At 41.8% G+C, this 27303-nt stretch overlaps 2 protein-coding genes and 1 non-coding gene across 3 annotated transcripts in view; all 3 read right to left on the bottom strand.

Moving 5' to 3' along the window:
- The window catches only part of relt (RELT TNF receptor), a 30451-nt gene extending 22690 nt beyond the window's left edge, over positions 1 to 7761 (bottom strand). Inside the window, exon 1 of the mRNA XM_037775832.1 lies at positions 7559 to 7761. The gene's annotated coding sequence lies outside the window, so the exon portion shown is untranslated. The remainder of the gene's footprint in view (positions 1 to 7558) is intronic.
- Positions 7762 to 14496: 6735 nt separating this feature from the next.
- The window catches only part of LOC119491663 (rho guanine nucleotide exchange factor 17-like), a 66846-nt gene continuing 54039 nt past the window's right edge, over positions 14497 to 27303 (bottom strand). Inside the window, exons 4-24 of the mRNA XM_037775824.1 lie at positions 22844 to 22960; positions 21870 to 21962; positions 21601 to 21777; positions 21370 to 21420; positions 21077 to 21186; positions 20788 to 20873; positions 20449 to 20567; positions 20014 to 20221; positions 19538 to 19611; positions 19306 to 19389; positions 19016 to 19119; positions 18483 to 18598; positions 18181 to 18300; positions 17822 to 18089; positions 17554 to 17640; positions 17168 to 17235; positions 16351 to 16499; positions 16094 to 16268; positions 15764 to 15859; positions 15368 to 15550; positions 14497 to 15265 (exon numbers count right to left, since the gene is read on the bottom strand). Of these exons, the coding sequence (XP_037631752.1) occupies positions 15057 to 15265; positions 15368 to 15550; positions 15764 to 15859; positions 16094 to 16268; positions 16351 to 16499; positions 17168 to 17235; positions 17554 to 17640; positions 17822 to 18089; positions 18181 to 18300; positions 18483 to 18598; positions 19016 to 19119; positions 19306 to 19389; positions 19538 to 19611; positions 20014 to 20221; positions 20449 to 20567; positions 20788 to 20873; positions 21077 to 21186; positions 21370 to 21420; positions 21601 to 21777; positions 21870 to 21962; positions 22844 to 22960 (2694 nt within the window). The 3' untranslated portion in view covers positions 14497 to 15056. The remainder of the gene's footprint in view (positions 15266 to 15367; positions 15551 to 15763; positions 15860 to 16093; positions 16269 to 16350; positions 16500 to 17167; positions 17236 to 17553; positions 17641 to 17821; positions 18090 to 18180; positions 18301 to 18482; positions 18599 to 19015; positions 19120 to 19305; positions 19390 to 19537; positions 19612 to 20013; positions 20222 to 20448; positions 20568 to 20787; positions 20874 to 21076; positions 21187 to 21369; positions 21421 to 21600; positions 21778 to 21869; positions 21963 to 22843; positions 22961 to 27303) is intronic.
- Positions 25754 to 25826, bottom strand: trnam-cau. Its single transcript has one exon. It is a non-coding gene; the product is annotated as a tRNA-Met (tRNA).

The raw sequence follows: 27303 nt of genomic DNA on the forward strand, positions 1-27303 counted from the left end.
GCGGATGCGTTTCTCTCACGGTCCTCCTCTCTGTCCTTGGGTTGACGTGATGGTTCGGTCGTCATGCTTTCCAGTGGAACTGTACACCGGCAGAAACTTGACGGGCCTCTCTTGTGTCTCTGCCGCACACTGTCTGTCAGATATCACCGAGGTGGAACGAGAAAGAGGTTGAATTGACCGGAGAGAGTGGAGAGAGAGGGTGAGAGGAAGAACAGACGCAGTGAGGTGTTCAGCTTGTTTACAGCCAGCGTAATACCTCTGCAGCAACCGGAGATCCCACAATACAGCACGGTGACAGTACAATGTCCTAATTTACAGCCACCATGAATACAAATGCATACAAAGGAAACTGGTGATATGATGTAATGTTTCCTTTTCTTTTGTTCAGTAGAAACAGATGCCACATCTTGTGGTCATAGTGTGGTCAAGTCAAAAAATTCTCACATGCTTTAGGTTTAGTCCCCACTGAAGTTAGTTTCCAGCCATTACATCCATTACTTCTATCCCCCCTATAAAGTCAAATTACATAAGTGGGAAACATGAAAACCTGGCTTTCCCTGATTTCCATGACCATCAACGGTGCTTTTTCATATTGCAAATACTTTTAAAGTTGCATTAAAACTTTTTGTTTTTCAATAACTTTCAGTCTGCCTCACTCAAAACAAGACAAAAATTGCACAAATTCTAAAAAAAAGTTTTTTTCACAAGGAGACAATGATACTTTGCTATGATGTGAGACCACCAGAAGCCGGCCACAAAGCAATTCTGGCTACAAAACAACCCTAAAAGATTCCAAGACGGCAACAGCAGAACATGGGGCAATCTGAGCTGCAAAATTGTCTGCGAGAGTAGATGTTTTGGAGAGTCTGGTATTTTCCCTTACCTCACCAGCATCATTAACGGTGGATGTAAATCAACTCCGTATGTTCACAACACCTTAAATTATAATTCACAACCCATAAACACGTACCAGCTCTATATAAAAGCACACACATGTGCACTATAATAAAACAGTTGCGGTGTAAAAACAACACTTCCAACATGTTATCTCAATTTGTCGAACAAATATAGAGGATTTAATTAATTACTGTTTTAGTCAGTGGAAACATCTACTCTCTATTATTTAAGAAGCTGAGCTCATGTAGAGAAACAACTTGCTTGCATTCATGAGTAATGAAGAGAGCTGTTTGATATGAAGCTAAATTGTAGGTATCCTATTCGCTTGTGGTAAACCTTGTTTTCACATTGTCTCCTGCTCTCAGGGAAAACTGAAGTAATGAGTAAGAGAAGTGTTGACTGTTTGCAGGGAGATGCAAACCTAGAGGAACCGTGTCTTAAAGGAATAGTTAGACATTCAGCGAAACTAGTACCGTGGCCATTTGGCGCATGCCCGTTCGGAGGGGGCCGATTGCTTGGCCCCCGGAAGTGCTGCTTGCAGCGTTGTAGAGAACTGCTCATCACTCGTTGACTCCAGGGAAGTGAAGAAGAGTTTGGTTGTAAGGTTAGTATATCTAGCATCCAGCAGCAAAAGTCCACTGCAGTCAATGAGCCACGGCCTGTAAAGGCCGGCTGCAGACGACATGCTTAAACATGATTTATGCTTGCCGCATCCACGAGGGGCGCGAGTGTCCGCATGGCTAAAGTTTTCTAACTATGCAAACGCGGATTTGCGGAGAAAATGCTAAATTTAGAGGAGCTTTGACAATGTTGGGTTTGCCGCAAGGAGAAACCCGCATGGAATATTAAAGACTCAAACGTTTCCTCCTCACAATTCCACATCAGCTGAGCTCATGTCCGTGCGGCCATCCTTGGGGAAAGCATAACTGAAGCTTCAGTCTGCAGAGCCCTAAAGCCCCATTGCTGCACAGAGCGCTGCTCGCTTTTTTTATTCAAAGTTTGTTAATATTGAACGTTTCTCGGTCCAAATTGCACCAACTTCGGCACTGCACATCCTTGAGTCCCCATCAATACACCCGCCAAGGGTGAAGTAAATTGGATGATTGGTTCTTGAGATATGCAAAGGACACACACACATACATGCAAACAGACAGCCAGACAGAGATTCCTTGCTTTATAGTTAGATCCATAAAAAGCTAACCCTGACCCTAACTGTTGTCACTGTGAGATATTGCCAGACTAGCCAAAAAAGCTCATATGTCATATGAGTCATCACGTGTTAATTAGGGAGCTTTAGAGGTGCTGCTAGGTAGATTTAGTGGCTTTCTAACAGAGCCAGGCTAGCTGTTTACCTGTTTTCTCTCTTTGTGCAAAGCTAGGCTATCTGTCTCCTGGCTATAACTGTCATCAAGAAAGCAAATAAGTGTATTTAATGTCAAAACATTACTTTAATGGACAGCTGGGTCAGTGAGTCCAAGGGGCGGAGGCCAGAGTGAGCGCTGGGAATCTTAACCGAACCCCTGGGAATGTTAAACATGTTAAACAACTCCATATGTGTACTGAGCGTACTGTATATATGTGAAAGCAGTTCCTCATGACTTTTTATGGAGGAGGGTGAAAGAAGCAGATAAGCAACCCTGCAGTTTGCCCCCAACATGCAAACCCAACCACAGACACGCACACTCATTTATATTTATGGATCTAAGTATGCTGCGTTTTGGGTTGTATACAATATCTCTATAAAAGTGTTGCTAAGATGAGAGGTTCAATGTCCTGGTTTGTTGGCTACATCGTCATTACTCAGCGGTTACTCTTCACATGAGGGACGGGTGGATTCTCTTCAAAATATGACAACCACACACACACACAGTCACTCAGTTGTGCCTCGTCACAAAGACATTGACACGGACGTGCTGGTGTGTGATTTGTTCTGGCAACTAAAAGCAAGCGATTGGTCGCTGGCGAGTTCAGCTAGCAGATTGCGGTCGCCTTGCAGATTCATCTTTCCTCCCCCACAGCCGGCCTGCGGGGGTAGCAAACGTCTGCAGTCTCTTTTCCCTCTTTCCTTAAAGCTTATTTTTAAGACTGTGTCATTAAACGGTACAGAGTGGGCAGTGCGAGGGCAGATGGAGGAGACGGAGGGGAAAGGTCATAAACTCGGGCCAAGCAGGGCGAGATTACTGCGGCCTGTTTTTCTCCTGACTGAAGCAAATCTCATGGAATGTGCCTGAGCAACCACTCAAGCTATAAACCACATTACAGATACAGCGTGTCAGTATAATGTAGGAGCAGTGGTGGAAGAAGTCACACCATTTTCTTAGGTAACAGTTGCAGTACCACTCTATAAAAACACACGATTAAAAATAAGTCAAAATACAAACTAGTGATGAGCGTTACAGTTAAAGTTACTACAAGAAACTTTTACTTGGTTCTGAAACAGTCTCAATGTAATACTGATGCCTCTATATGAGCTACATAAGTAAACAAGACCATCAGCGAGAAGATTGGCTATTTCTATATAGTTATTCTTAATGCCCGTCATCTGGTCAGATTCTGCCCAAAATCAGACAGAACAATTTATGGCACACAGATTGACCAGAAACTCCTTCAGCTCAGACTCCAGCAGCTTCTCCTCCGGCCAGGAACAGAGCTTCGCCTAGCTGCTCCGCCAGTCCCCGCTGGGAGCCAACACCGACACCATGCTGCTGGAGGCCCAGGCCGTATTGCTGGGCCCGCTGGAGGGAAGGGAGGCACGGGAGAACCAGAAGCAGGACAGAGTGGAGCAGACTGTCAGACCCTATTGCAGTAAAATTAGATGTTTTCTAAAGGGACTCTAGTGCTCGGAAACACTACCACTTTTGTCCACAGGGACCGCCAAAATCAACACAAAATGAAAGTTCCTGGTCCTTGCCCCCATCCCGAGCCGTTTAGCTCTGGCTGGTTGAAGTAAAATGCCTCACTTCCGGTGTGCCAGCGCGGGAAAGTCGCCACAGACACCACAACTCCGATATACTGCAAAATACAGAGAGCTTTCCCCAGCGGCGTAATCAGCATTGTGTGAACTCATTTGGCGTTCTTTTATACGTTAAAGTCAAGAATTAGGTTAACATTTAAAAGACTGAATCAACAAATATTTGACAGATTAATTGATAATAAAATATAATCGTTAGTTGCAGCCCTACACTCAAGTGAAGTTCAAGTACCTCAAAACTGTATTTGACTATAGTACTTGAGTAAATGTACTCCGTTATTTCCCATGATGAATATTGTTATATTATCCTTATTATATAATCCATCGTTTTTTAAGTGTAATTTGGTCCCAGGCTAGGAGTAATTTATCACATACCTGCGTAGTTTTCAATTTCAAGGCAGTTTTTTTTCTAGCTAAACACAATTCACAGTAAAATCGTAGCTAGGGATAAAATATGACACCACTATATGCATGGCCTTTGTGAACTTTAGGCACAAAAGAGCTGAAACATCCGGGACTCTCCCCCACTTCCTGACTTTCAAAAGAACTCAACTGACGAAAAAACCTTCTGCAGCATGACTTGCAGTTTGCTCAGTTTACTGAGAGTTCAGCAGATAAATATTAAAAAGAGACATGCTGGGTCTCCTGAGGAACATTTCCTCCTCAAAAAGATATTTTGGATACTGCTGTCCATCAAATCCTGCTTTCCCATTAAAAAATAACTTCTAATTAAACTTGGGTGTATGTGAGTGTATGTATTCCCCCTGTAATCATCCAATCCCCCACCAATCTGCGTGAGCGCTGAGCCAGCTTGGATCGGGATCTGCGGTCGGTGCAGTGGGAATTTCTTTGGCACGGACTTTTCTGGCTGACATTGGGGAGGCAGGCAGGCAGGCCGCTGTGGCACGGGGACAGAAGACCGCCCTGGACGCATTCCCAACCAATGTGGTTGGACGGATGGACTGACAGCTGACGGGATTGATGGCCTAATTAAAGCTGTGTCTTTGACCTCCACATGCACATACACTCAAATAGAGTTAAAGCATCTGTCTCTTAGCTTACATTGATAATCCCTACAGGTAAATCAGTTATCTGCTCCAAGGTGCAACATACACACTTCGATCTTCTTCTCTCTTCTCTTCCTCATCCGGTCATCTTTGCCTCTTGCCAAAACGATGAACACATTCAGTGTATAGTAAATGTTGGGTGGGGTAGGGCGTAAAATGAGGGTTAAATCTAGCTCACAGCTTTACACACTCCACTTCCTAATTGTGTGTGTGTGTGTGTGTGTGTGTGTGTGGTATAATTACAGATGTCAGCCCCAGTGCAGTTATGTAACATCATTTGAGCACACGACATGATGGAAAAAAAATGTGACTTTCTGCCAAAATGACCCACATGCAGTACACACTTATACAGCACACGAGACCTCATACACTTCAATGATAATTCATCTGTGTCTATGCAATGAATTTAAACAATCATATGTCGCCATCAAAGGAGGAAAAGGTGGGGTAAGAGATGCACATAGATGTGTTCAAAAGCATTTCGTAGCAAGTTAAAACATGTTAAAATCCTGCTGGAGAATGCCTAAACTGTCACACACACAAAGCTTCTAAAGTAGGTTTTGGGGGGGAAAAAAACATACAGCATAGTATCGCGATATTTTGCCTGCCAATATTGTATCGATACACGGACGTCAAGTATCGATCTTTTATTATATAAACTATTAACCTCTTAATCCGCTATTCTGTCTTTCAGAGGTTGTAGTGGGCTCAGTTTTAAAGCTAGAGTGAAGATACTGGTACCATATCAAACTATAAAACCTAAGGAATCGATTGGTACCAACCTGCCATGTTAGCTAAATAACGCTGCAAAGTTACGCTAAATTTTAGCGAGGAAAAACTGGCATGGCCATTTTCAAAGAGGTCCCTTGACCTCTGACCTCAAGATATGTGAATAACAACTCTGAGAGGAACAGAGTGAAAACTGTTTCTTATTAGATAAAACAGATGATGACACATTGCAACTGCAATTCTTAACACATTACTGTCCTCTTACAAATCTGTGAAAACTAACCTATGTAGTCATTTCCAAGTAAAACGTTTGTGACTGTAATGATACCACAGCGCGTTTGAAGGAAATACACTATAATCTTTGAAAAAAAAAACATTTTCTGGCTGAGACCTGGGGCCTGTTTCACAAGACGAAGATAACGGATTAAGCTGGGGTTTTCCAGTTATTCTGGCTCAGTTTAGCCTTGACTCACTTTCACAAAAGCAGTGGCATATACTGTAAGTTACCATGGAGATTTATTCTGTGCAGCATACTCTGTCTTTTCTCACAAGAAGAGGTGAAAGTACTTGACAGGAAGCAGGGAGTTTGTCTTCTGGTAAAACAGCTGATATTAAACACTTAAAATGCTTTGTGAGCCGTACATTGAACTCTCTGTTCCCACGTGGCCGTGCCATAACAGTGCTGATGAACAAAACTTTGTAAGTCCTGTGAAAACCTTCCTTAAAAATGCCTGCATCGTAACAATATTAGGAACGAGCCAGTGAAGCTGCACATGGCCCTCTTCTGGTGGAAGTGTGTGCGTATAGTTTAGTATAGAGAGAAAAGCCTCTTATTGATACAAGCGTGCAGGAATTTTGGTCTCAGACAATAGAAGTCTTTGGCCAAAAACGACAGTCTCATCTTGTATAAGTGTGTGCGTGTGTGCATAAAGGGAGCTTGCCCTCATTGCTCAGTGTGCTCATTACGCAGCAGCACATCCTGCCAAAAACCACCGCAGTATGGTTTGATAAGTGACGGTGATAAGACACAACATATAGTGAGCAAAGAGATGGTGAAATAAGTCTGTGAAAGACGCATATTAATATTAATACTGTACACTAATAATTTGACATTTTACAGTTACGTCTTTCGGCCAATCTCTATGCAATTGGCAGTATAGGTATGAGTTTTGTTCTGCATAATATAAGTTGGCTTGAACTGAGCTGAAACTTGATGTGTCTCCATGTAATAAAATATTATAAAGATGCATACAATATGAAAATAAAAGCAGAGCCATGATGTTTCCCTTCATTAAAAAGAGAGGAGGAGGAGGATCATAGTACCAGTGACGTCATCACGTTACCCATGACAGTGCGTCAAGCATGCCCCTATACTCTGTCATTAGACAGCAGGACACACAGTGGTTCTCATTGTCATTATAAGCTTATTAAATAAAAAAAAAGGTACTCATTTAGCTCATATTAGAATAACCAGAAAAAAATCTATTAAATGACCTAAACCATGGGCTGGTATAGTATCCATAAATGCCATCACTGTAGGAACATCATAAGTTTAATAACTTTAATAATTTTGATAAATCAAATAAGCAGTCACAAAGTCTTATTCTATTTGTCCATTTAACATATTTACTGTTTTGTGCCTTATTGAAACAAACAAAGACTTGTTTTGTCTATGAGCTCATACAGGTATCACTGTGTGCCATATGATGTCCAGTAGCGCAGATAAACTCCTATATGTCATGTTACCTTCGTGCGTAAAAGTGGTCAGGACGGTCGGACAGGCTTAGTGGCGAGAAAAGCCCCAAAACGAGCCGGCAATGACTGACACGACTAAACTACCGGCTTCAGCAGCCATTCTACTACGAGGTAAAAAAAAAAAAGTTGTCTGACTTACCGGTTTGGTGAATTAAAGGAGTTGAAATCAGAGTTCAGAGTCGAGCATCATCAGCTGGAGAGGACTGGAGTTGTCAGGTGTGATTAAAGAAGGAATGGATGGAAACCACAAAGCCGGTATAAACGAGGTTCCCTCTTCTCTCTCTGGCTCCTCTCTCTCTCTCTGTGTGACAAAGAGACATAAACAGTGAGCTGGCTCTGTGAGCTCACAGTGCGTCACCGCTGCAAGCTGAAACTCCCGTCAGTGTGTGTGTGTGTGTGTGTGTGTGTGTGTGTGTGTGTGTGTGATGGTAAACCCCCTCTGTCGGTCGGTGTTTTTTCCCAGCAGGGACTGCGGCTCACAACCACCTGGCAGCTGAAGCTCCTAATGGCTTTAAGTCTCATTATAATGGGAAGACAATACACGACCCCAAAATATGTTGACCCAAAGCACTTATGTCTTCTTTTTATATAAATAAAAAGAAGACATTAAGAAATAAATAATGATATAAATAAATATTGGCAAATAATTAAAGGGACTGTTTGTAAGAATCAGAAAAGCTTGTTAACAGCGACACCTGTGGTCGTTAAGTAAACGAAAGTCAGCGTCGGGATCGCGCTTGCTCGATCTACATAGACATGAATGAGCATCGCTCAAAACAGTGAGGCGACACACGTCAGCTAAAAACCACAATATCTCTCTATATTTCACCTGCTTGGCAGTAATGTTAGCTGACCAGACGAAGGTCTCTCCATGAATCAATGTTCATCCTAGTGTTGGCTTTTCCTGCTTCAGCCTCCCGACCGCGGCCGGAGGAAACAGGGGAGACACCGGCACCCGGTTGGAGATGATAACGTTTCTCGCTGCGGAGCCCCGTCACTTCACAAAACACGGGAAACCTCTGTTGGTCTGGAGGAGCTGCAGCAGTTATTTCTGCACAAACGTCCACTGTACATTCACTAGATATTGTCAGAGCTACTAACTCTCCTGCAGTGTGTAGTGAAATAGCGAGAACGAGCGCGGTATGTGAGTGAAGGCAAGCAGGCAGAGGAGCAGAGGAGCAGAGTACAGCAGAGACTCCGGCCCTGGAGACCAAAGCTACGGTCTCACCCGTGTCCTCCGAATGCGGCCAACACTGTGTAACAGACGGGCATCACTAGATATAACTTTGCGGTTTTGGTGCTTCCGTGTAGTTTGTGTTGGAGCCACACACGAGCGCGCGTGGGAGACCGACCCGGATTGATTTATACGTGTAAGAAGTTACAAACAGTCCCTTTAAATTAATGTTGTAAAATCAATGTGCAGTTCTCCAACACCTGTCTGGCAGCTAATTAGTAGCTACAGTGTACCTTTGTAGGAAAAGCACAGGTGGTACTAATACCATTAACGATGTCTCTGTTCTATTCAAGTGTCCCAGTAAAAGTCATGACAGTGAGCCAGCATGCACAATAGCAGGATTCTGTCATCATTCATTTTATTTACACCTGTGCTTTTCCTACTGTGACATGTCCTATTGTTGTAGGCCTACATTGACTGTTAACATGATGCTCTCTAAATAAATGTAGTTCAATTAAAAGTTGAATTAAAGTTGAGTGAGTGTCGCTGTCTGAGAGCAGAGTCGTAATACTGCAGTTGTGGCAAAAGCACCCCCTTTAATGCAGATTAGATGTGTGAACTTTTACAGTTTTTAGATATGTTTGAATTCTTATAATCAGGGACATTCATAGCAACCTGGGGAAAGAAACAAGTGACTGAGGAGTGGATCATGATGTGTTTGATACTTACAGCACTATGCAAGATTCCAAAAATGAGCTTTTCCATATATGCATATACTATTGTAAAATCTGATACCAGTGAATGAAGGAGATTTCCACTGGCCAACATTCTTCCGCTGGACCGAGTCAGTGCGAGTCAATGACTCACAATATCAATCAGTCATTCTGGTGACACAGACGCATCTCTGTGCTGCTGTCTTTGCTGCGTCTTTCATTCATCACACAGATCTTCACTGTTTAATGCCTCATTTGAATACTGTGTGGATGCATCTTGTGTGTGTGCGTGTGGTCATTAGGGAGGGAAGGGGCTACATTTGTATTTGTGTGTGTCCTGAATGAGCTGCATTCATACAGTTTCCCTCATCATATCACAATACACTTCATTGTGGGTCAGTGGGTTAAAGTAAAATGAATAGTTGAGTGACACTGAAGCGTGCTGGTAGAAAAACACAGTGGGAACTTTGTGTTATGGTCAGGGCTGCATCATAAGACATGACTTGAATTTATTTCTATTTATTAACTACTATTGTTACTGTAATGAGCAGAGAGGGGGAACTATCGGGGTCAAACATGAACAGGCAACAAGTTGATTCAAGCCATAAATCTTTGGATGTCTTACTTGGTTGTAAAACACTTTTTTTCATAAGATAAGGGCACTTTGTAGCTAATGAAAGAAAGAAAAAAGATCTTTATTAGATGGATTTCTGGGTTTAGCAATTCATTTTTGGTAAAAGCTTTTTTCCACTTAATGTTTACGATTGTGTAAATGACTGTCACTTCAAAGTTGTGTATCCAACTTTGAGTTCTTTTTACCAGCAGTGATGCCAATTGTTGGCAAAAGTAGGGCTGCACTTTTTTCCATTATTGATTCATCTGCAGGTTTTTTCTTTACTCGATTAATCGGCTCCTCAGAAAACAGTGAAAAATACAGAGTCAAATACAATACAAATCAAAATTTCCCAGAGTCCAAGATCAGATCTTCAATTTGCTTGTTTTGTCTGACACATGCATCTCCGCTAAAACCTTATGATTCAAAACACTTTTGACTTGCACGGACGAATAGCACGCCTCTTTTTATGCGGAAGTGTTTTAAATAGTCAGGTTTTAGGGAAGTGAGAGTTTGTAAACGGATGTTTTGATATAGGTTTGCTGTTGTTAAACGCGACCCCCCATTTACTTCAATTCATCAAGAATTTTCTCAGTTTTTTTATTCTTCGTTCACCGTGGAGGCATGCGAGAAAAACAAAGTTTTCTTCAAGATTTCAAGGTAAAATGGGGGTGAGTAGGTGATATACAAATGGTAATTTTGTGGGTGAAGTATTCCTTTAAAGTGAACATTTAAGGCACATGCACATTAGCATTCCGGTTATGAATGTGTTCCTGGGTATCCCGGTTATGTTTTGTGCATGTAAGCATCATAACTCAGATAGTATCCCTTGTCCCAGTTTTGATAAACCCAAATATGTTGAGTTACTCTGCAGATAATCAGTAAAACAAAAATATGACAAACAATGCAACACATTTTAAGAGCCCCACACCTCACTCAGCTGAAGAAAGAACAGGCACAAACTGCACCAGTGAACTGATTTAATTACAAAGAGGAACCCACAGTGACAAAACGAGAACAGCCACATACAGGACGTAACTCTGATAGACTGTAACCATGACAACTGCAACCAGAGACGGCGATAAACAAGAGTTGTGACCGGGTTGTTTTCCTTCCTGTAGACGTCCGTAACAACGCAAACATATATACGTTTCAGAGCTAACGTGGCTACGAATGAAAACATCAATGCCGAAACTCTATTGGTCAGTCGCCCTGGCAACAAAAGAGGCCGTCTTGTCTTCTTTTGGATGACAGTTATAATTTAAACGCCACTGACAGCGCATGCCAGAGAGGAGGAGGAAGGGGGGAAAATACAAACATAAACAAACCTTACACAAATATATAAAAATATGCCATTAGATTCATATCAACAATTGAGGACCGTGGGTGCACTATTTACAGAAAAAAAGGCAATATATACCAATATTTACAACAATAAAGACTTCTTTCACATACCGGCATGAGGAGGTTACTAACAAGTTTTACCGAGAGTTACAGTGATGATAGGATGAGTTTGATGTGATGGTGAAAAATTAAATCTTACACAACATGCTGCATTCTCTCAATCAAATTAGCATTACTTCATATCAAAGATGCGGTGTGTTTGTGTGCACGCTTGTATGTCTGTAAAAATGAAGGGAGTCATTACACTGGGCTCAAAACCTAAAATGCAACCGCTGAAAATGTGATTATTCAGTCGTTAATTCTTGTGCAACTACAGTACCAAGGAAAACGTCAAAATATATTGTTAAGGCAAATATTTATCTGATTTTAAAGAAACTTTCTGAATCAGCTGAATTGAAAGTTATTGACTCCAACCATGGCAAAGATTGAGTGAAGTGGGACCCACCATCAACGGGCCGTGACCCTTTTTGCTGCCCAACTCACAGTTTTAAAAAGCTCCAAAAGTGCTGTTACCAGCAGAGATAGCGCACACATGTTCCTTTAAACACACCATCACTGTTTCACAGGAAAATATACTAACTCCACTCTGCAGGGAGCTCTCCGTTGCTCTACAGCCAGCATAGATATACAGCATTTCCATGGGTGACTTGGTACTGTAGCTCTTGGCACTGAGAACACAAATATTAATGTTGTTGTGAATCATACAGAACATAAAGAAACACTCATATCTGCTACCTTAACATTAGAGGATGTTAAAGGAATAATTGAACATTTTGGGAAATAACATTTTTTGCTTTGAGTTAGATGAGAAGATTAAACTCTTACGTTGGTTTCATTAAATATGAGTCAGCGGCGGTGAGTTATCTTAGCTTATCACAAAGACAACAGCGGAAACAGCTAGCAATCTAGCAATGAAGATCCACCTAAAGCTAACAAATTAACACATTATATCTTATTTATCAACTGAGCACAAAATGTAAAAAATGACACGCTGTAGTTTTACACGTTTTATATGGAATAGACAAGCAAGATATAACGTGTTGATCAGTGAGCTTTAGAGCATTTAGGCAGATTTGTTTTGTATCTTTGGAAAAAGCCAGGCTAGCCATTTCCACCTATTTCCAGTCTTTACGCTAAGCTAAGCTAACTGGCTTCTGGCTGTATATTCAAATATTGACCGTACAGACATAAGAGTCAATCTTCCCAACAAGAAAGGAATTTTGTGTCGAATTAAGTGTTTCCTAAAATGTTGAACTAGTCCTGGAACATGGTTGTGTCTAGAAGGTAACCCACAAATCGTGAAAGCTGGCAAAAACTTGCAAAAACTCTCACGAAAACTCGCTGCCCGACGACCTATCCTAACCTTAACTATTCAAGGTCAATGCCTAACTTTAACCATCTTGTGAGTTTCCCAAATCGTGGGTTACCTTCTAGACACGACCCTGAAATATTTCCTAAAAATTCTCAAACTTTCCTCTGCTGTATTCTTCACATGCTACCACAACATGTACTTTTGCCTCAATTGTGGGCAGAAAATCACAAAAAGGTCCTTTTAATACTTTAACTGAATAACAGAGCACTTGTGGAGGATGATGCACACACACACAGACACAGGCCTTTTACACTTACAGAGGCCAAGAGCTCACTATCTAGTTAGGAGCTATCACAACAACCAACCAATCCTCTTAACTGTCAGCTGCTCTCACAGTTGGGAGAGTTAACCTATAATGTGGATGCGTTTGGGAAGTGGGAAAGCTGAGGTGAAGGTCCCAGATGGCTGGCAAAGTGCAATGAGGGTTTTCTAGGCTTGGAGGGATCAAAGACAATCGCTGCTTAACCCCCAAAGCCCGAGGCTAACGTGTGAGTGTGTGCGAGGACAAGTCAGAGCCACTTCCCTCATACTGTAAATCTGCTGAAGTGTGAGTGAGAGCTGACTTTTCTCTCTGTGTGTGTGTTTGTGTGTGTTTAATGGCTTAACCTTTAGCCTTCTGAAGGCACGTGCAGATGCTCAGCATTTGTCCTTCTGACCTACTCTGTATCTTGGGTACTCTCTCGTCTCACAAACAAACTACATGCATCTTGTTCTCCAACCAACAATCAATACTGAAATCAGTGTTTGTGCATTAGGGGTGTAACAATACATCTTAGCGCTATATTTCCTGTGCCACAATAAGTACACGTAGAGCTGACAAATAATTGAAGTATTAAGGAAACAAACAGGCAACAGAGTGACTGTGTTCGCTGTTGGTTCAAAATAAGGATCAAGCTGCGTTCAGAGACCGGCCACAAACAGCCAATAGATGAGTACATGTCCAAAAACTTCCAGACCTTCTCCTTTCTGGATCTGTTTCTCTACGTTTGGGGAGTCGTACAACTCCGAAACAAGAACCCCGTATTGTGTATCGTACTGAACCATATGTGAACTGTATCGTTACACCCCTGCTGTGTGCCTGAACCAAACTACTGTATGCCCATTTATCTATTCTGCTAATCAAGCCAGGGCCTCCTTGTTCTTCAACTCAAAAACAAAAAAAGTGAAAGCTACATCTTCTATAAATTAAGTGCTGTAAAAGAAGGCGCTAAAAATCAAAACCATAAATACTGTACATAACTACCTGGTACCACAGCCTATAGCGTCATGGAAGTCAGTAACATCGGCTCCTGATTTCCACTCAACAAACTGAAATTTCATGGCAAAACTGTAACACATACAAGGCTTTGGCATAGTCATGTTAAGGAGGAACGTCTCCCATGCACTTCTTTTTCTACTCCAGTAGCGGGCATCATCTACGTTCATGTCATCTTAAACTGACAACAAAAATTAAATAAGAAAATCTGATACAAAGTGGAAAACACACATTTATGTTTTTCACAAACTGATTCAGTGAGTGGAGGCTGTGCATTAATGTGTGTGTGACTGTGTGCATGTGTCTTGCTAGATACCCTTGCCACATATTGCACATTAATGACCTCCCTATACAGGAGAAAAGATGATTTTAGAAGTCTGACATCCATAAGCAATGATCGTGGAGTAGATGTTATTACAACCCAACAAAAACCAGAAATATCTCATCTCAGATCTGCCATTAGCGGTGGTTGTCCAGACGACAAGAATACTTTTACTCCTTTAAAAGCTCACAGACGTAACTGAACCGCCCTAGCTGCAGAAATGAACGCTGATCATCAGGAGGCATTGTGTGTGCGGTTCAGGCTAAGATGGCGTGATGATGGAGTAAAGGGTTGATGTCCAAGTCCAAAAAAAAAAAAAGCAGAGAAAATATCAAAGGACAAATACATGCTTCACTTAAATGTCCTCCTTCAACCTCTTGTGCAAAGTCCTCTTCTGTCTGTCTCTTCTTCACTTGTCCTCAGTCTAAACATACATCCATGTGTGAAAATTTAATTTCCCCATTGTCCGTCTTCTTCTGTCTCCTTCACTAAAGACTAAAAAACGAAATACACACGCACGGACACCACTCAGTGAGGAACAACGCACACCATCAGAAACATTAACACAAGAAAAACTGGCTTTGAAGTGATCATATTCATTAGTAAGTCCAGGAGGGAGTTGACAGCCATATTCTGCACATAGAGACTGGTGGACTGAGCAGAAGACCAAAACAGCAACACCGAAAAGTGAGGAGTCCGGTGGGGGAAAAAGGACAGGAGCTTGTGCGCCGTTCTCAGCTAGAGGGGAGGTTGGGGCGGGTTGTTCAAACCGGGATATATTGTCTCAGACCTTCCAAAGCAAAAGATGGTTGGTGCTGTCGTCCCGTCCGACTGTTTCACTGCTATTGGTCAGTCTGAAGTCCTCATAGCCGTCGCCGCCGGAAATTACTAGATGGTTGGTTTTTGCAGGGATGAGGGCAGAGGCTCGGCGACGCGCAGAGTCACGCCTTTGGAGGTTCCCGTCAACTGTGCTGCTGCTATGGGATTGGTGGCCTAGAAAACAGAGAGGTAGGGTTAAAGGTCAAAGGGAGGTAGTAGAAGTAAATCAGAATGCACATTAAAAAATAAACAATTAAAAAAACAAACAATAACTACCTGTGGGGTCAGCTGCCGTATGAGGGAAGTTCATGTCAAAGCCTTCCGGTAGTTCGATTGACGTCAGGAACCGAACGTGGCCCGTGTGTCCGTGAGCCGAGCCCATCGGCAACTGGGGAGTTTTCAGTGTCCCAGCCCCAGTTCCTGAGCTCACCGCTGGGATCCCCAGAGTAAGGACCACCCCTGTGGAAGAACACTATCTTAAAATGTGCTTTCTTTTTTAATCCAATAAATAATGATCAATGTAAAAATTCCCAAATTCTACCATTGCAAAAATAAACACAAAATATTACGTGGAGCATATGATCGCTACCCACATCTGATTCAGGTAATTCAGTTTAAATATCAGGTTACTGTATTTTTGGGATTTCTTAGACTAAAAAGTGTGTGTTTTACCTGCACTGGTGCCGATCCACAGCAGATCCTTACAGGCCAGCAATGCTGTGATTCTCAGACAGGCGGCTTTGTGCTGTCTGATGATTGCGTCTGCACCTGAATGGAGAGGAAGAAAAGAGAGAACGGGATGGAGGTCAGGGGAGGAGCAGAGGTGAGGATGAAGGGAGGAGTAAAGGTGTGAGAAGGGTGGATTCAAATTTAGGAAGCATAGAGAGGACATTTTAAAATGTGAATTAAAGAGAGAAGAATTAAGAAAAAAAACCTGGATATGAGCTGCAAATAATGCATACATATTTCTGTCACTTTAAAAACCTGCGCGTGCATGTTTACCTGCAAGCATCTTATGCACAGCAGGCGCCACGTCCACCTCCGTCAGGCTCTCCAAGGTCTGAGCGTGGTACAGTTTGACATGCGCGCTGCCCTGCAACGCCAACCACACGCCCTGACCGTACGCCACCATGCAAGTCACGCACCGACTGCTGTCTGTGCCCACCTGGAACCAGTGCTGAGAGAGAGAGAGAGGAGAAATGTCACACTTCCTCGTCATTTATTCAGCCGTACACACATCCGTCCATCCTTCCACCTACCTCTTGTACCAGTGTAGTTGTGTTGATAATAAGGACTCTGTTCTGTGAGCCACACCAAAGTTTTCCTCCCACAGGAACCATTTTGGTGACGGGGCTACTGGGCGTGCCCAGAACCAACGTCTGAGAAGACTGAGGGTCCCAGAAACTACCTGCAGATTGAGATTAAGGGGGGATTTTACAGAAAGAATACAAAGAAAACAGAAACATTTTTTTCTTCTTTTTAACGTCAAGACTTGTCCTTGCATTTGACAAGGGTGGAAGACTTAATATCAAATGTATATCCTTAAATGATACGTGTGGAAGCATCACATATCATAATTAATCTGGAAAGTAAACAACAGTTTTTCATTTGATTAATTATTGCATGTAAATAAGGTGTCAGAGGGCATAAAAAACATCTAAATAAAGCTTGTTTATCAAAAAAATTCCCCCCTACAGAGGTCCAGGCTAAGCCCCAATATTTATGTCATGTTTACTTGTATCACTCTGCTGGTCCGAAACCGTGTCCATCATCGGTTGAGTATTTAACATCTGCATGATAGTATGGGTATTGAAATAAATAAATATGTAAGTAAGTAAAGTATATGTGCTACTGTATGTAATGTAATGTTTTATAAATAACTATGAGTATAATTTAGCATGAGAACCTGCCCCCAAAAATGTCTGTGCACGTCACTGGGAAGCAGGCTGGATGACTTTTGAAACAGGTAACAATGACGTCAGCACTCCCAAGAGGTGCTGTGCAGCTTCAGTTACCGCAGAAACTCAATCAAAAGGAGGCAAAAACAGCTCTACTTGCTCCACACGCCCAACTTACCTGCTTCTCTCTGATAGACGATCACCTCTCCATTGGCCAAGGACACAAACACTTTGTTGTCTAAATACCTGTGTGAGGAAAAAGAAACGGAGGGATGTCAAAATGAAAAAAAAAGAAAATTATAATGTACAAGTAAAGCATACAAGGAATGAGATAGCAATACGAATAATACAAATATATATATTATGCTCCACAAGAACATATACAGGTAGCAGAAACAGGAAAGTTGAGGCAAACAGGAGACAAACCTGACCCAGCTGCATCAAATAGCTTTCCATCCATGTTTCCTCCATCGCTCCACATATTTAATTGTCTAATACAGCATATATTCTAATATTTATTTTTAGTTTTTTAAAGGCAAAGTAGTGGAAAGGAAGGTAACTCACAGTATACAGAGGATGGAGGCTGAGTGTTGCATCTTCATGCTGTTCTTACGGTTGCGGATGTTGTCCGAGGACTGGTACACATGGATGCTGACACAAACAGAAGCATTATGGGAGATTAGGTGATGAAATCAGTGCACCAATAAGTCTATACAAGTCTTTGAAGTCCCATTACTCCACCTTTGTTAATACTCAAGTTTTAATTTGGACCAAAGGTTTATGATGTGTGTCTGTGTACGTGTCTGTGTACGTGTGTGTGTGCATCACACACCATCCGTCCTCGGTGCCCAGCCACACTGAGCTCTGGTAGGCTTCTGGGTCGATGCTGAGCAGGTCTTCCAGGCTCGCCCTAGTGAATGAGCCCCGGGAGGAGCGGCGCATGGCACGGCCATCCATGGGGCTCTCTGTGTGGCCACGGCCTCCTCCGCCGACCCCCAACATCCCCGGAGCGCCATAGGAGCTCGCCACCGGGAACTCCTGCTCCTCCTCACTGCTGGTGGTCTCTGTAGCCATGTCCTTGGAGCCCGGGCCCTCGTCATCTTAGAGCGGGAAATAAGAAAGTATAAGTATATAAAGTTTATACAGTAAGTGTGTGTGTGTGTGTATGACTTGAGTGTTTTTTTTACTCACTGCCGTAGTTGGATGATATGGTGGAGTGACTGGCCTGACTCTGTAGGGTGGAGGAAGGACTGGGTGAGTCCTCGTCATCCGTGTCATCACTGTCAAAAGGAACAAGCTCCGTCCCCGGTCCTGGAAACAGTTGATCAATGAAAATATGTCAGAAAACTGCAGGTACAATACAAGTCATTCATAAAGGCTAATATTAGGATAAGATAGGACTATACTATAGCAGGTTAACAGGTTACAACTCTGTTTAATTTCACATAGGAGCTCTTGCTGCTTGTCATGTTGTAAAACCTTTAAGGACCAACCTGTGGGTCGCTCCGTCAGCTCCAGAGATGAATGAGAGATGGATATATGGAGCTGCTGCTGGGTGTGACCGGGTGCTCCGGAGGTCGTGGCCAGGGTGGGCTCTGATCCACGCTCCCTACCAGGTAAAGAGTCATTGGTTAATGGTTCAAAACTCCCAGAAAACTGCAGGTCTGCTGCAACTCTCAGTTCTTTTAAATCAAGACTGAAGACTTTTCTGTTTGCTGCTGCCTTTTATTCAATTAAATAATTATCATATTCTTTTCTCTATTATTATTGTTCAGTGAATTTAATTTTCCATCTTATGTTTTGAATTCTATGTGTTCTATTTAATCTTATTTTTGTATCTTTTATAATGTGTTTCTTGATGCTTTCAATGTTTTATGTTTTACGAAATCCGCTTTGATTTACCCTGTTGCTGAAATGTGCTATATAAATAAAATTGCCTTGCCTCCAGAATATAGATGAAGACAGAAATAGTGATGTGTCAGGTGAGTTTTTAATGCAAGGGGGTGGTGTGTGTGTGTATACTGACCTTCCCTTGAGTCCTGGTACCGCAGCAATACATATGATCCTCGCTGAGCAGACAGCAATACAAGCCTCAACTGTGGGCTCGTCCTTGATGTTCAACAGACACACCTGGAGAGAGAAAATCATCATCATCACATCAGTCAAACTGTTCGCAAAAGTCAAATTGTGTTTTTTTTCTCCACCAGAAAGCATGTAGAATCAACAGCCTTACAACTGTGATTTCCTCTCTAATTAGTGAATATTTAATGTCACCAAAAGTGTTTGATTACAGACATATGTGCACTATTTTCTCACCTGTCCCACGTATCCATCGCTGTTACACACCCACACCTCACAGCCACTGTCAGGACAGCTGTGGCTGGGAGAGGCACACGAAAACTGGAGACAAACAACAACACATGAGTGGAGATTACATTTGTACATCTGTAAGGACAGCTGGTCTGCAGGTATGAACTGATTCAAATTACTGACATAAATCATCTATATTTGCACAGATTATACAGCAGATACTTCCTGCTGCTCTCACCTGCATTCCACTACGTGTCTTCATAATAGGAATGGCCTTCAGGAACTCTGGGTCCCACTGGTCCTTATTCATTGCTAAACACAATGACACATTGACAATTAGACCAAATAAAGTAGCTCTAGGCCTAATGAATCTTAATCAGAATCCTTAATGATAAAATAATAATCATAGCATTCAAATTAATTAGTCATTTTTGTCTGCGGAAGCCTGAGAAAACTACAAGGAGAATAATTTAAGGTGCGTAATGCAGCTGAGCACAGATTTTCCCCATTAAAAGGCATTTTTTGGGGAGTTTTTTCTCCGAATCGAGGGTCGAAGGACAGAGGGTGTCGTTTGCTGTACAGAGGCAACGGTTTATATAAATCAAATTGACTTGACATGTTGAAATGAAACCATTGCATGCACATGCTGCTGTCTTTGTCTACTGTACCTAACAAACTACAGTACAGTAAATAACATTTAGCCTTTCCACACACCCAGCTTCTTCTTGGCGTCTTCAAAGGCTTGTTCAAAGTTGGACCGAGTGTCCGGCGAGGTGAACTCGAAGACGAAGCTGCTCTCGGCGGAAGCTGTGGTGAACTCCAGCTTTGTGGGCAGGAAGGTCATACTGAAGGCCAGGGACTGCTTCTCTGACAGCTCCCTGTGCACCGACGTCATCAGATCCTTTATGACCTCGTCGAGGGACTGAGGGAGATGGAAAGTAAAGGAAACCATAAAAAAAAAAAATGAAATGCTAGAGGCTGTTTCTTTGATGGCTCTCTGGTTACCAAGACCATTAGATGTGTTACAACATCATAGAACACAAGACAATAAGACACATCAAAAGCCCATAATAAATAAAGTAATTAAGCAAGACAGTGAAACCTGTGGCTGCTGTTTGCATGGTGTGTGTGTGTGTTGGTCCACAGTACCTGGTGCGGGAAGCTGAGGGTCTCAGACAGTTTGCTGATCTGACCCAGAGTGCTGAGATCCTCGTCTAATCGACTAATCATCTTCTGGATGCTCTCCTTGTTTGTTGCCTGAGTGGAGCCTGAAGCAGAGATTTATTTCAATTAAAGCATTAAAGTGAGGTTGAACGGTAAGATCATATTTGATGAGACAGTTAGTATCAAAAAATGTCTATATTCTTTTTTACTAATAAGCTACACAGAGCCATGAGACTCATTTCACTCTATAGAAGAAAATAATGACAAGATGTCAGGATGTGTTTCATGCCATCAGCAGCATGCGATCTATAGATGGAGCCTTACTTTTCACCACCTCCACGTCCTCCAGGGGAAGCTTCCACAGGAACTTGTATTTACTGGAAGTATCAATCACACTCGCAGCCGAGTACCTGAGAGAGAGACAGCAGCAGAAGAAGAGACAGAAATAGGTCAATAATAAGATTAAGTTTTGTCAAACATTGTAGAAAACATGGCCTGTTGTACAACACCAGGGGGCAGTGTGGTTCGGAAACTGTATTATGATAGTATTTATGTTCTGTGTGTGTTCGTGTGTGTGTGTGTGTGTGTGTGTGTGTGTGTGTGTGTTGCATACAGGCTCATGGAGCTGCGTCTTAACGAGCCGGACTTCCTCTTGAGAGTGGTGCAGATGATTAGATCACTGAAGAGGAAGAGAGAGCGGTCTTTCTTCCCACCAACTGTCTTCTACAGAGAGAGGAAGGAGATAGGAAAAGCTCAGACAATCTTAACCTGGGCTTTAATACAATATGATATTTATGATACAGTTTACTTTAATCATTTCTATTACTTTGACTTCTTTTCCAAGACATGGCACTAAATTTAGAAACCTTCCTATAAACATTTGTCAACTCAGAAAGGATGTCTTACCGCCTCCATGACCATTTCCTGTCTCAAGAACTTCCTCATGGGGTTCAGGATCTAAAACAAACACACACATACAGAGAGATGTGATCATCACTTCATAACATAAAAATAACTGTAAACTGTTGCCATGTCACTCTTTTAGGAGGAATCAAATAGCTGCACAAAAGCCATAATAAGCACTTGGAAACACTTAAAAAGGCAAATATCAGCTGTAAACAGTAAGAAATATCTCACATGTTCAACTCCCTCTATGTGCGCCTCGATCTCCTGGATGACCCTGGTCTCCCTCTCTGCCTCTTCAGCGGAGCGACGGCCCTTATTGATCCTCTCAGCCAGTCGCTTGATGTCCCTCTGGGCGTCCAGTAAGTACGGGTGGTCCGGGTGATCCTCTGGGGTGTGCTTGAGCAGGTCCTTGAACAAAACAACACAAACACGAATACATGAGCTTCTTGTCACCAAACACAAGATACGGATACTTCCAGTTATATTTTGAGATAATTCACCTTCACCAGCAGCTCATATCGAGGAATCCTCTGGACTGGTTTAATCATCAGATCACCCAGAGCCTGTTTCTCCTTGTTCTCACGCATGTTTTGCTATTGGGGTGAAGAAAGAAGAGAGAGCATGGATATAAGAGAGGGTGAAGGACTCAAGTAACAAGATGATTGTCTACAAAGTCAGGTCAGTGTTGCACTTCACGTCTCCGCCACAAGATGGCAAAGTGTTTCCACTGTCTGGCACGAAGCTCTCTGTGGTTGGAAACTGAGAACAGGACGAGGACATGACAGGTTTTTGTGGTGCCTAATTACATTTTTGTCTGTGCAGCCAACTTGTGCTGTTTTTCCCCCCATACGTTTATATTTGGTGGCACACCACAGCAAGTGTACAGTAACAGTGGTCAACCAGATTTAACTGGACATATTGCTAAAATATCCCTTGGTTTTTAAGTCGAATTATCTGGTTGAATTGGTTCATAGAGATGGTTTGTAGAACATTTCAGAGACTATAATTTGTCTCTACTGACAGTAACACCCAGAAAGATTTAAAAAAAAAAACTATATTCACTGAAAGAGAAAATCCATTTTAGTAGTTTCCGGTATTGTGAAAACATTTTTAGATCATCCAGATCTCCTGAGCAGAGGAATAAAAAACATTCCTCACATTAAATTTGATACCATCTGATTTAGAAATGAGAAAATTAGGGGGAAAACATGATTTTAAGCCCCTGTGTCTAAACACAAGTGTCTCTCTTTCAAACACAAAAACTCACAGAAACACCAACGTCGACAAATTGGAGGAACACGACAGGAAGCACATTAGCATATACACAAACCCAACATTGACAAATAGGGACAACAAAGCTCTTTTCAGGCTCTAAAAGCTGGTTAAAAGGCTTTTTTCCACCAGACAAGAAAAATGTCTCAAACCAACACATAAGAGCAGCTGCCCAGACCAAACAGGACATCCTGTGACTCACCTCCAGAAACTTGTGAAACGCTGGCTTGGCCTCCTTGGCAATCCTCACGGCATCTTTGGCATTGAGAAAGTTGTCGATGTACGCTGAATACATATTAGCTAGAGCCTCTTTGGAGAACTGGAGAAAAGAAGAAGAAGAAGAGAACATTTAAGTTACTATGGGTACACTTTTATGTGACAAAAGCTGGTTTAATCTGATGGGATACATTTTTGTTTGAAGAGAGGTTGAGTTTAGTGCATGTTATGACTCAGATCATAAAGGAAAAGGGAAGCAACATAAAAACCAGATTTGTTTGTTAAAAATAAAGTTATTTCTTTACAAGGAGCTTAGATAGTTAACACAGCAATAAAAACGTGAGGCGGACTGCTGTTCAAATCAAATCAAATAAGTATAACCCAAAGAAAATAAGAGCTACAAGAAACCAAAAATGGAAACAAAACCTCACTATCAGTCAGTACTTGTTAGAAACCAAGAAAACACACAATCCAAACAGCCTGGCCCCGTCTCCAGTTAGCTAACAAGTACCTCAATAACTAATATTACAGAGGAGACTTCACAATTAACAGCTAACTCTGAAACAACGACAACGAAGAGTGCACATTGACGGGCTGAAAACTTCAGCTACTGTGACTGTCGAGCTGGTCCGGCAATTTGTAGCTTCAGTCCCCAAATGGCATCCTTTGGATTGGAGAGCCGGACCAGGTAGCGCTCCAATCAGCATCTCCGACTGAGTAACGCCTCAGCGGGTGGAGCCAACTGTGTGCAGGGGACCACACATCCTACTCAGTAAACTAATCAACACACTACAATGGGGGTTAAACACATGGAGCAGCCGTCGGCAGTGGTATCAGACTACTAAGATATCAAACTACAACCTAGACAGGACATCTGCCAACACGTTTTCTGAACCCTTCTTGTCAGGAATTTCCAAGCTGTATTCTTGTTATATGCTGTCTACAACCCTTTAAAGGTCCCATATCATGCTCAATTTCAGGTTCATACTGGTATTTTATGTTTCTACTAGAACATGTTTACATGGTGTAATGTTAAAAAAAAACACGTTACTTTTCTCATACTGTCCGCCTGAATATGCCCGTGTTTACCGTCTGTCTGAAACGCTCGGATTTAGAAAATTTCAATGGAATTGCGTTGCTAGGCAACAGCTTGGCTCTATGTTTACTTCCTGTGAGCTGATGTCATTCACATACACTGCGAACGGAAATAAACTGGGATACAGTTAGAAAGTTTAGGTTTAAAACTGTGTAATGATCTATATTTTGTAGATTTGTGACATCACAAAATAACAGAAATCCTGACAGCTTGTTTCAAAGGCACAGTTTCCACTGTCTAGCTGCTTAAATGTGAGGATTTGCTGCTTTTCTCTGTTTAAGATTTATTGAATTTTAATATACTTGGATTTTGACTCCAACAAAATAAGGAGTGTTAAGATTTCCGTGATTTTTTACTTCTTTTTTTCAACTGTAGGACAAACTTGTTGAAAATAACATTCGATATAAAAGATGCCACAACCTTATTTACTTTCTACTAAAACCACAACTATCCTTCACCGATTCCACAGTGAATGTTTCCCAGGTTGCATTTGGTGAAACAATCAGGAAAAACAAATTACAAATAAGTGAAAACTATCGCGGTATTGCTACTTTGGTTCACTTTAAGCCAATTATATGTGCCCAACAGTTAACATTTAGCATATGTCGTATTTGTCACTGTGCAATTAAATTATAATAACAGCAAAAGAGAGATTATCAAAGACACCTTGATGTTAGTGGTTTTCAGTTTGTTTTGGCAGGCGTCAGAATAGAAGAATAGACACATAAACACTCACAGATGATTCACCCTGACCTCATTTCTTTTCACAAATAGAGGGCAATAGAGGGACTGAAAGCTCAAAAAAATAAAAAGGAGTAGAGACACTAACAGTGTTAACAGACAAAAGGCACAATGTGTCTCTCTGCCCTTTCATGAAATAGCCTGACCCTCTTCTGTTCCTCCCTGTGTTTCTCTTTTATCATCCAGCTCCAGTGTCCTCTCCTCTCTCCTCTCTCGCTCTTAATGGAACAGTAAAGAGGACCGAGAAATAACATCTGAGGACAATGTGAGGATTAGCAGAGGACCGAGAGAGAGAGAATAGGAATGCACTCCATCATTACTTTATATAAAAGGTGATAATTAATGTTCTTCCAGCAGCTCTGTTAAATATGTTATCGACTGATCTACATTTAACTTTAATTAAGAACTGACTTCTTACCTCCAAGGCAAAGATTATACAGTGAAAGACGGAAAAAAATAGAGTCCGCAGAGTCCGTCTTTTACATGCTTTTCTTTCCAGCACCTAATATTCCTCATCTGGATGTGTGTGCTTTTGTAAATAAAGATTATACAGTGGCAACCCAAAATAATGGAGGTAACTTAATGCATTATAATGCTTAAAATCAAGAAGGCCTTGCGACCCCCTGTTAAGCTTTGGCGACCCCTAGTGGGGATCGGGACACCCCGGCTGGGAACAAGAAAATGTTGCTAAACTATCAGCAGAGTCTAAAACTGTGATAATCCATCACAATTAAAGCTGCAAAATACTCTGTTAGCAGGTCCAGGATGCTTGAAGAGCTAAAAATAGATTACATATCTGTTTAGGTGGGAGGGAATCTGTCGGTGTTGAAACCGTTTGTTATAACAGGGCGCATGAAGAGCAGAAAGAGAGGACAGAAATAGGATTTCTCTTTGTTTAAAAACACAAGCACGTACCGATTCATTGGTATGAAATGTATTGTGCATATTCTGCTGTTTGTGAGACAGAGCTGACATTTCCCACAAACCACACAGCTATGACAAAGCACATCTGCTTAACCTTCTACAGCGCTAAACAGCAGCCACTTGAACAAAAGACTATGCCCCGTGTGAGGCTCGAACTCACGACCTTCAGATTATGAGACTGACGCGCTGCCTACTGCGCCAACGAGGCCTGAAGCACACTGCAGCTGCTGCACGTTAAAAGCTGCGACGGAGAGGAGGAAGCGGGGGAGGGAGGAATAGTGTGGAGGATCTGCAACAGCTTCAACTAAACAGGAGAGAAACTCGTAATTCTCGCTTTTCTGTTCTTCTGTTGCTATATTCTACCTTTCTCTTTGAAGGAAAAACATAGCAATATATAACCTTTAACAATGTATATATAAAGAATCAGTGAATTTATCTCAAGAGGTATGAAGTGTAACGTTAGTAAAATTAGGTAATTTCAGCAACCTTTCCTCAACCTTCTTCTTCATCTGCTTGTAATTCAGTTTCTGCATTTCCCACATTGTCCTTAAGTGCCAGTTTGTGTCTCCAGTGAGTTTGTGAAACGGTTTCATTCAAGCCGTGAGATGCTGCCGAGGGATAACAATAGCATTAACATAGCAAGAGAGTGAGGGGTTTTTCCCCACTCAACAAAAAACAAAAGCTGTAGCCGCAATGCATTCTGGTCTATTGCTGTGTCTATGAAGAAACTGGAATATGTGGTTGTTTTGACTTTATGTTATTGGTTAGCCGAGACAAGAAGTCCTTTACTCTTACATTCTTTCAAGACTGAAACCTGACATTTAGCCCAACACTGATGTTTTAGAGTGCTGTTTTTCAAAGAGCCACCATCGGGGTCATGGGAAACTTGAAATGGGTCGACGAGAGGTCACCGGGAAAAGAAAATATTAAACCAGTGTTGCCAACTATGGACTGTCTCTATAATAAAAACAGCTTCCCTTTAGTCCACTCTGCTGTCAATAACGCTTTTAAAGACTGCTTATTCCAGTCATTCCCAAAGACTGGGGTCGCAGGACATTTTATTAGGGTCGCCAAATAAATTTGCAGAATTTCTTCCATAGTCTTTTATGTAACATTTATGTCTGCAGTACACGTTTGAACCACATGAGGGAGCCTGAATGTTTGTATTGTTCTGATAATTGGAGCTTGAATCTAATGTGAAAGTTGCTGTGATTTATCAAACATGTATCTCTTCAAAATAGCTGGTTTACCGAGTCAAGATAATTTAAGGTGATGTGGAAATGGCAGTAAAATTCTGTCCTTATCTTATCTTGCAGGGTTAACAAAAACAAATATACAATGAAGCAATAAAATTGTCCCAGAGAAGCAAAGTGCACTGCATCTTTTTAACAGAATGAGTTGTACTTTTAACTGGGCTGTTCATTAGTTACTGTTGATTCTAGCTTAAGGATGTACTAACTATAATTCATACTGTCACATTATAACACAAAGTTTAGGATTTCAAGACAAAGAAGTAAAGAGATTACTGCTACTGTCAGAGGTTAACTATCTCACACACTCACCTAACATGTCACATACACAAGCTAACAACGGTAACATATACTGAATACATTCCTGCAGCACAAAGAAGAGATCACTATGAAAACTCCTCAGTCAGGCACTAAAGTCACTAGCTTACAGTTGAC

This window comes from Sebastes umbrosus, chromosome 7 (genome assembly GCF_015220745.1).
Source record: "Sebastes umbrosus isolate fSebUmb1 chromosome 7, fSebUmb1.pri, whole genome shotgun sequence".
Lineage (NCBI taxonomy): Eukaryota > Metazoa > Chordata > Actinopteri > Perciformes > Sebastidae > Sebastes > Sebastes umbrosus.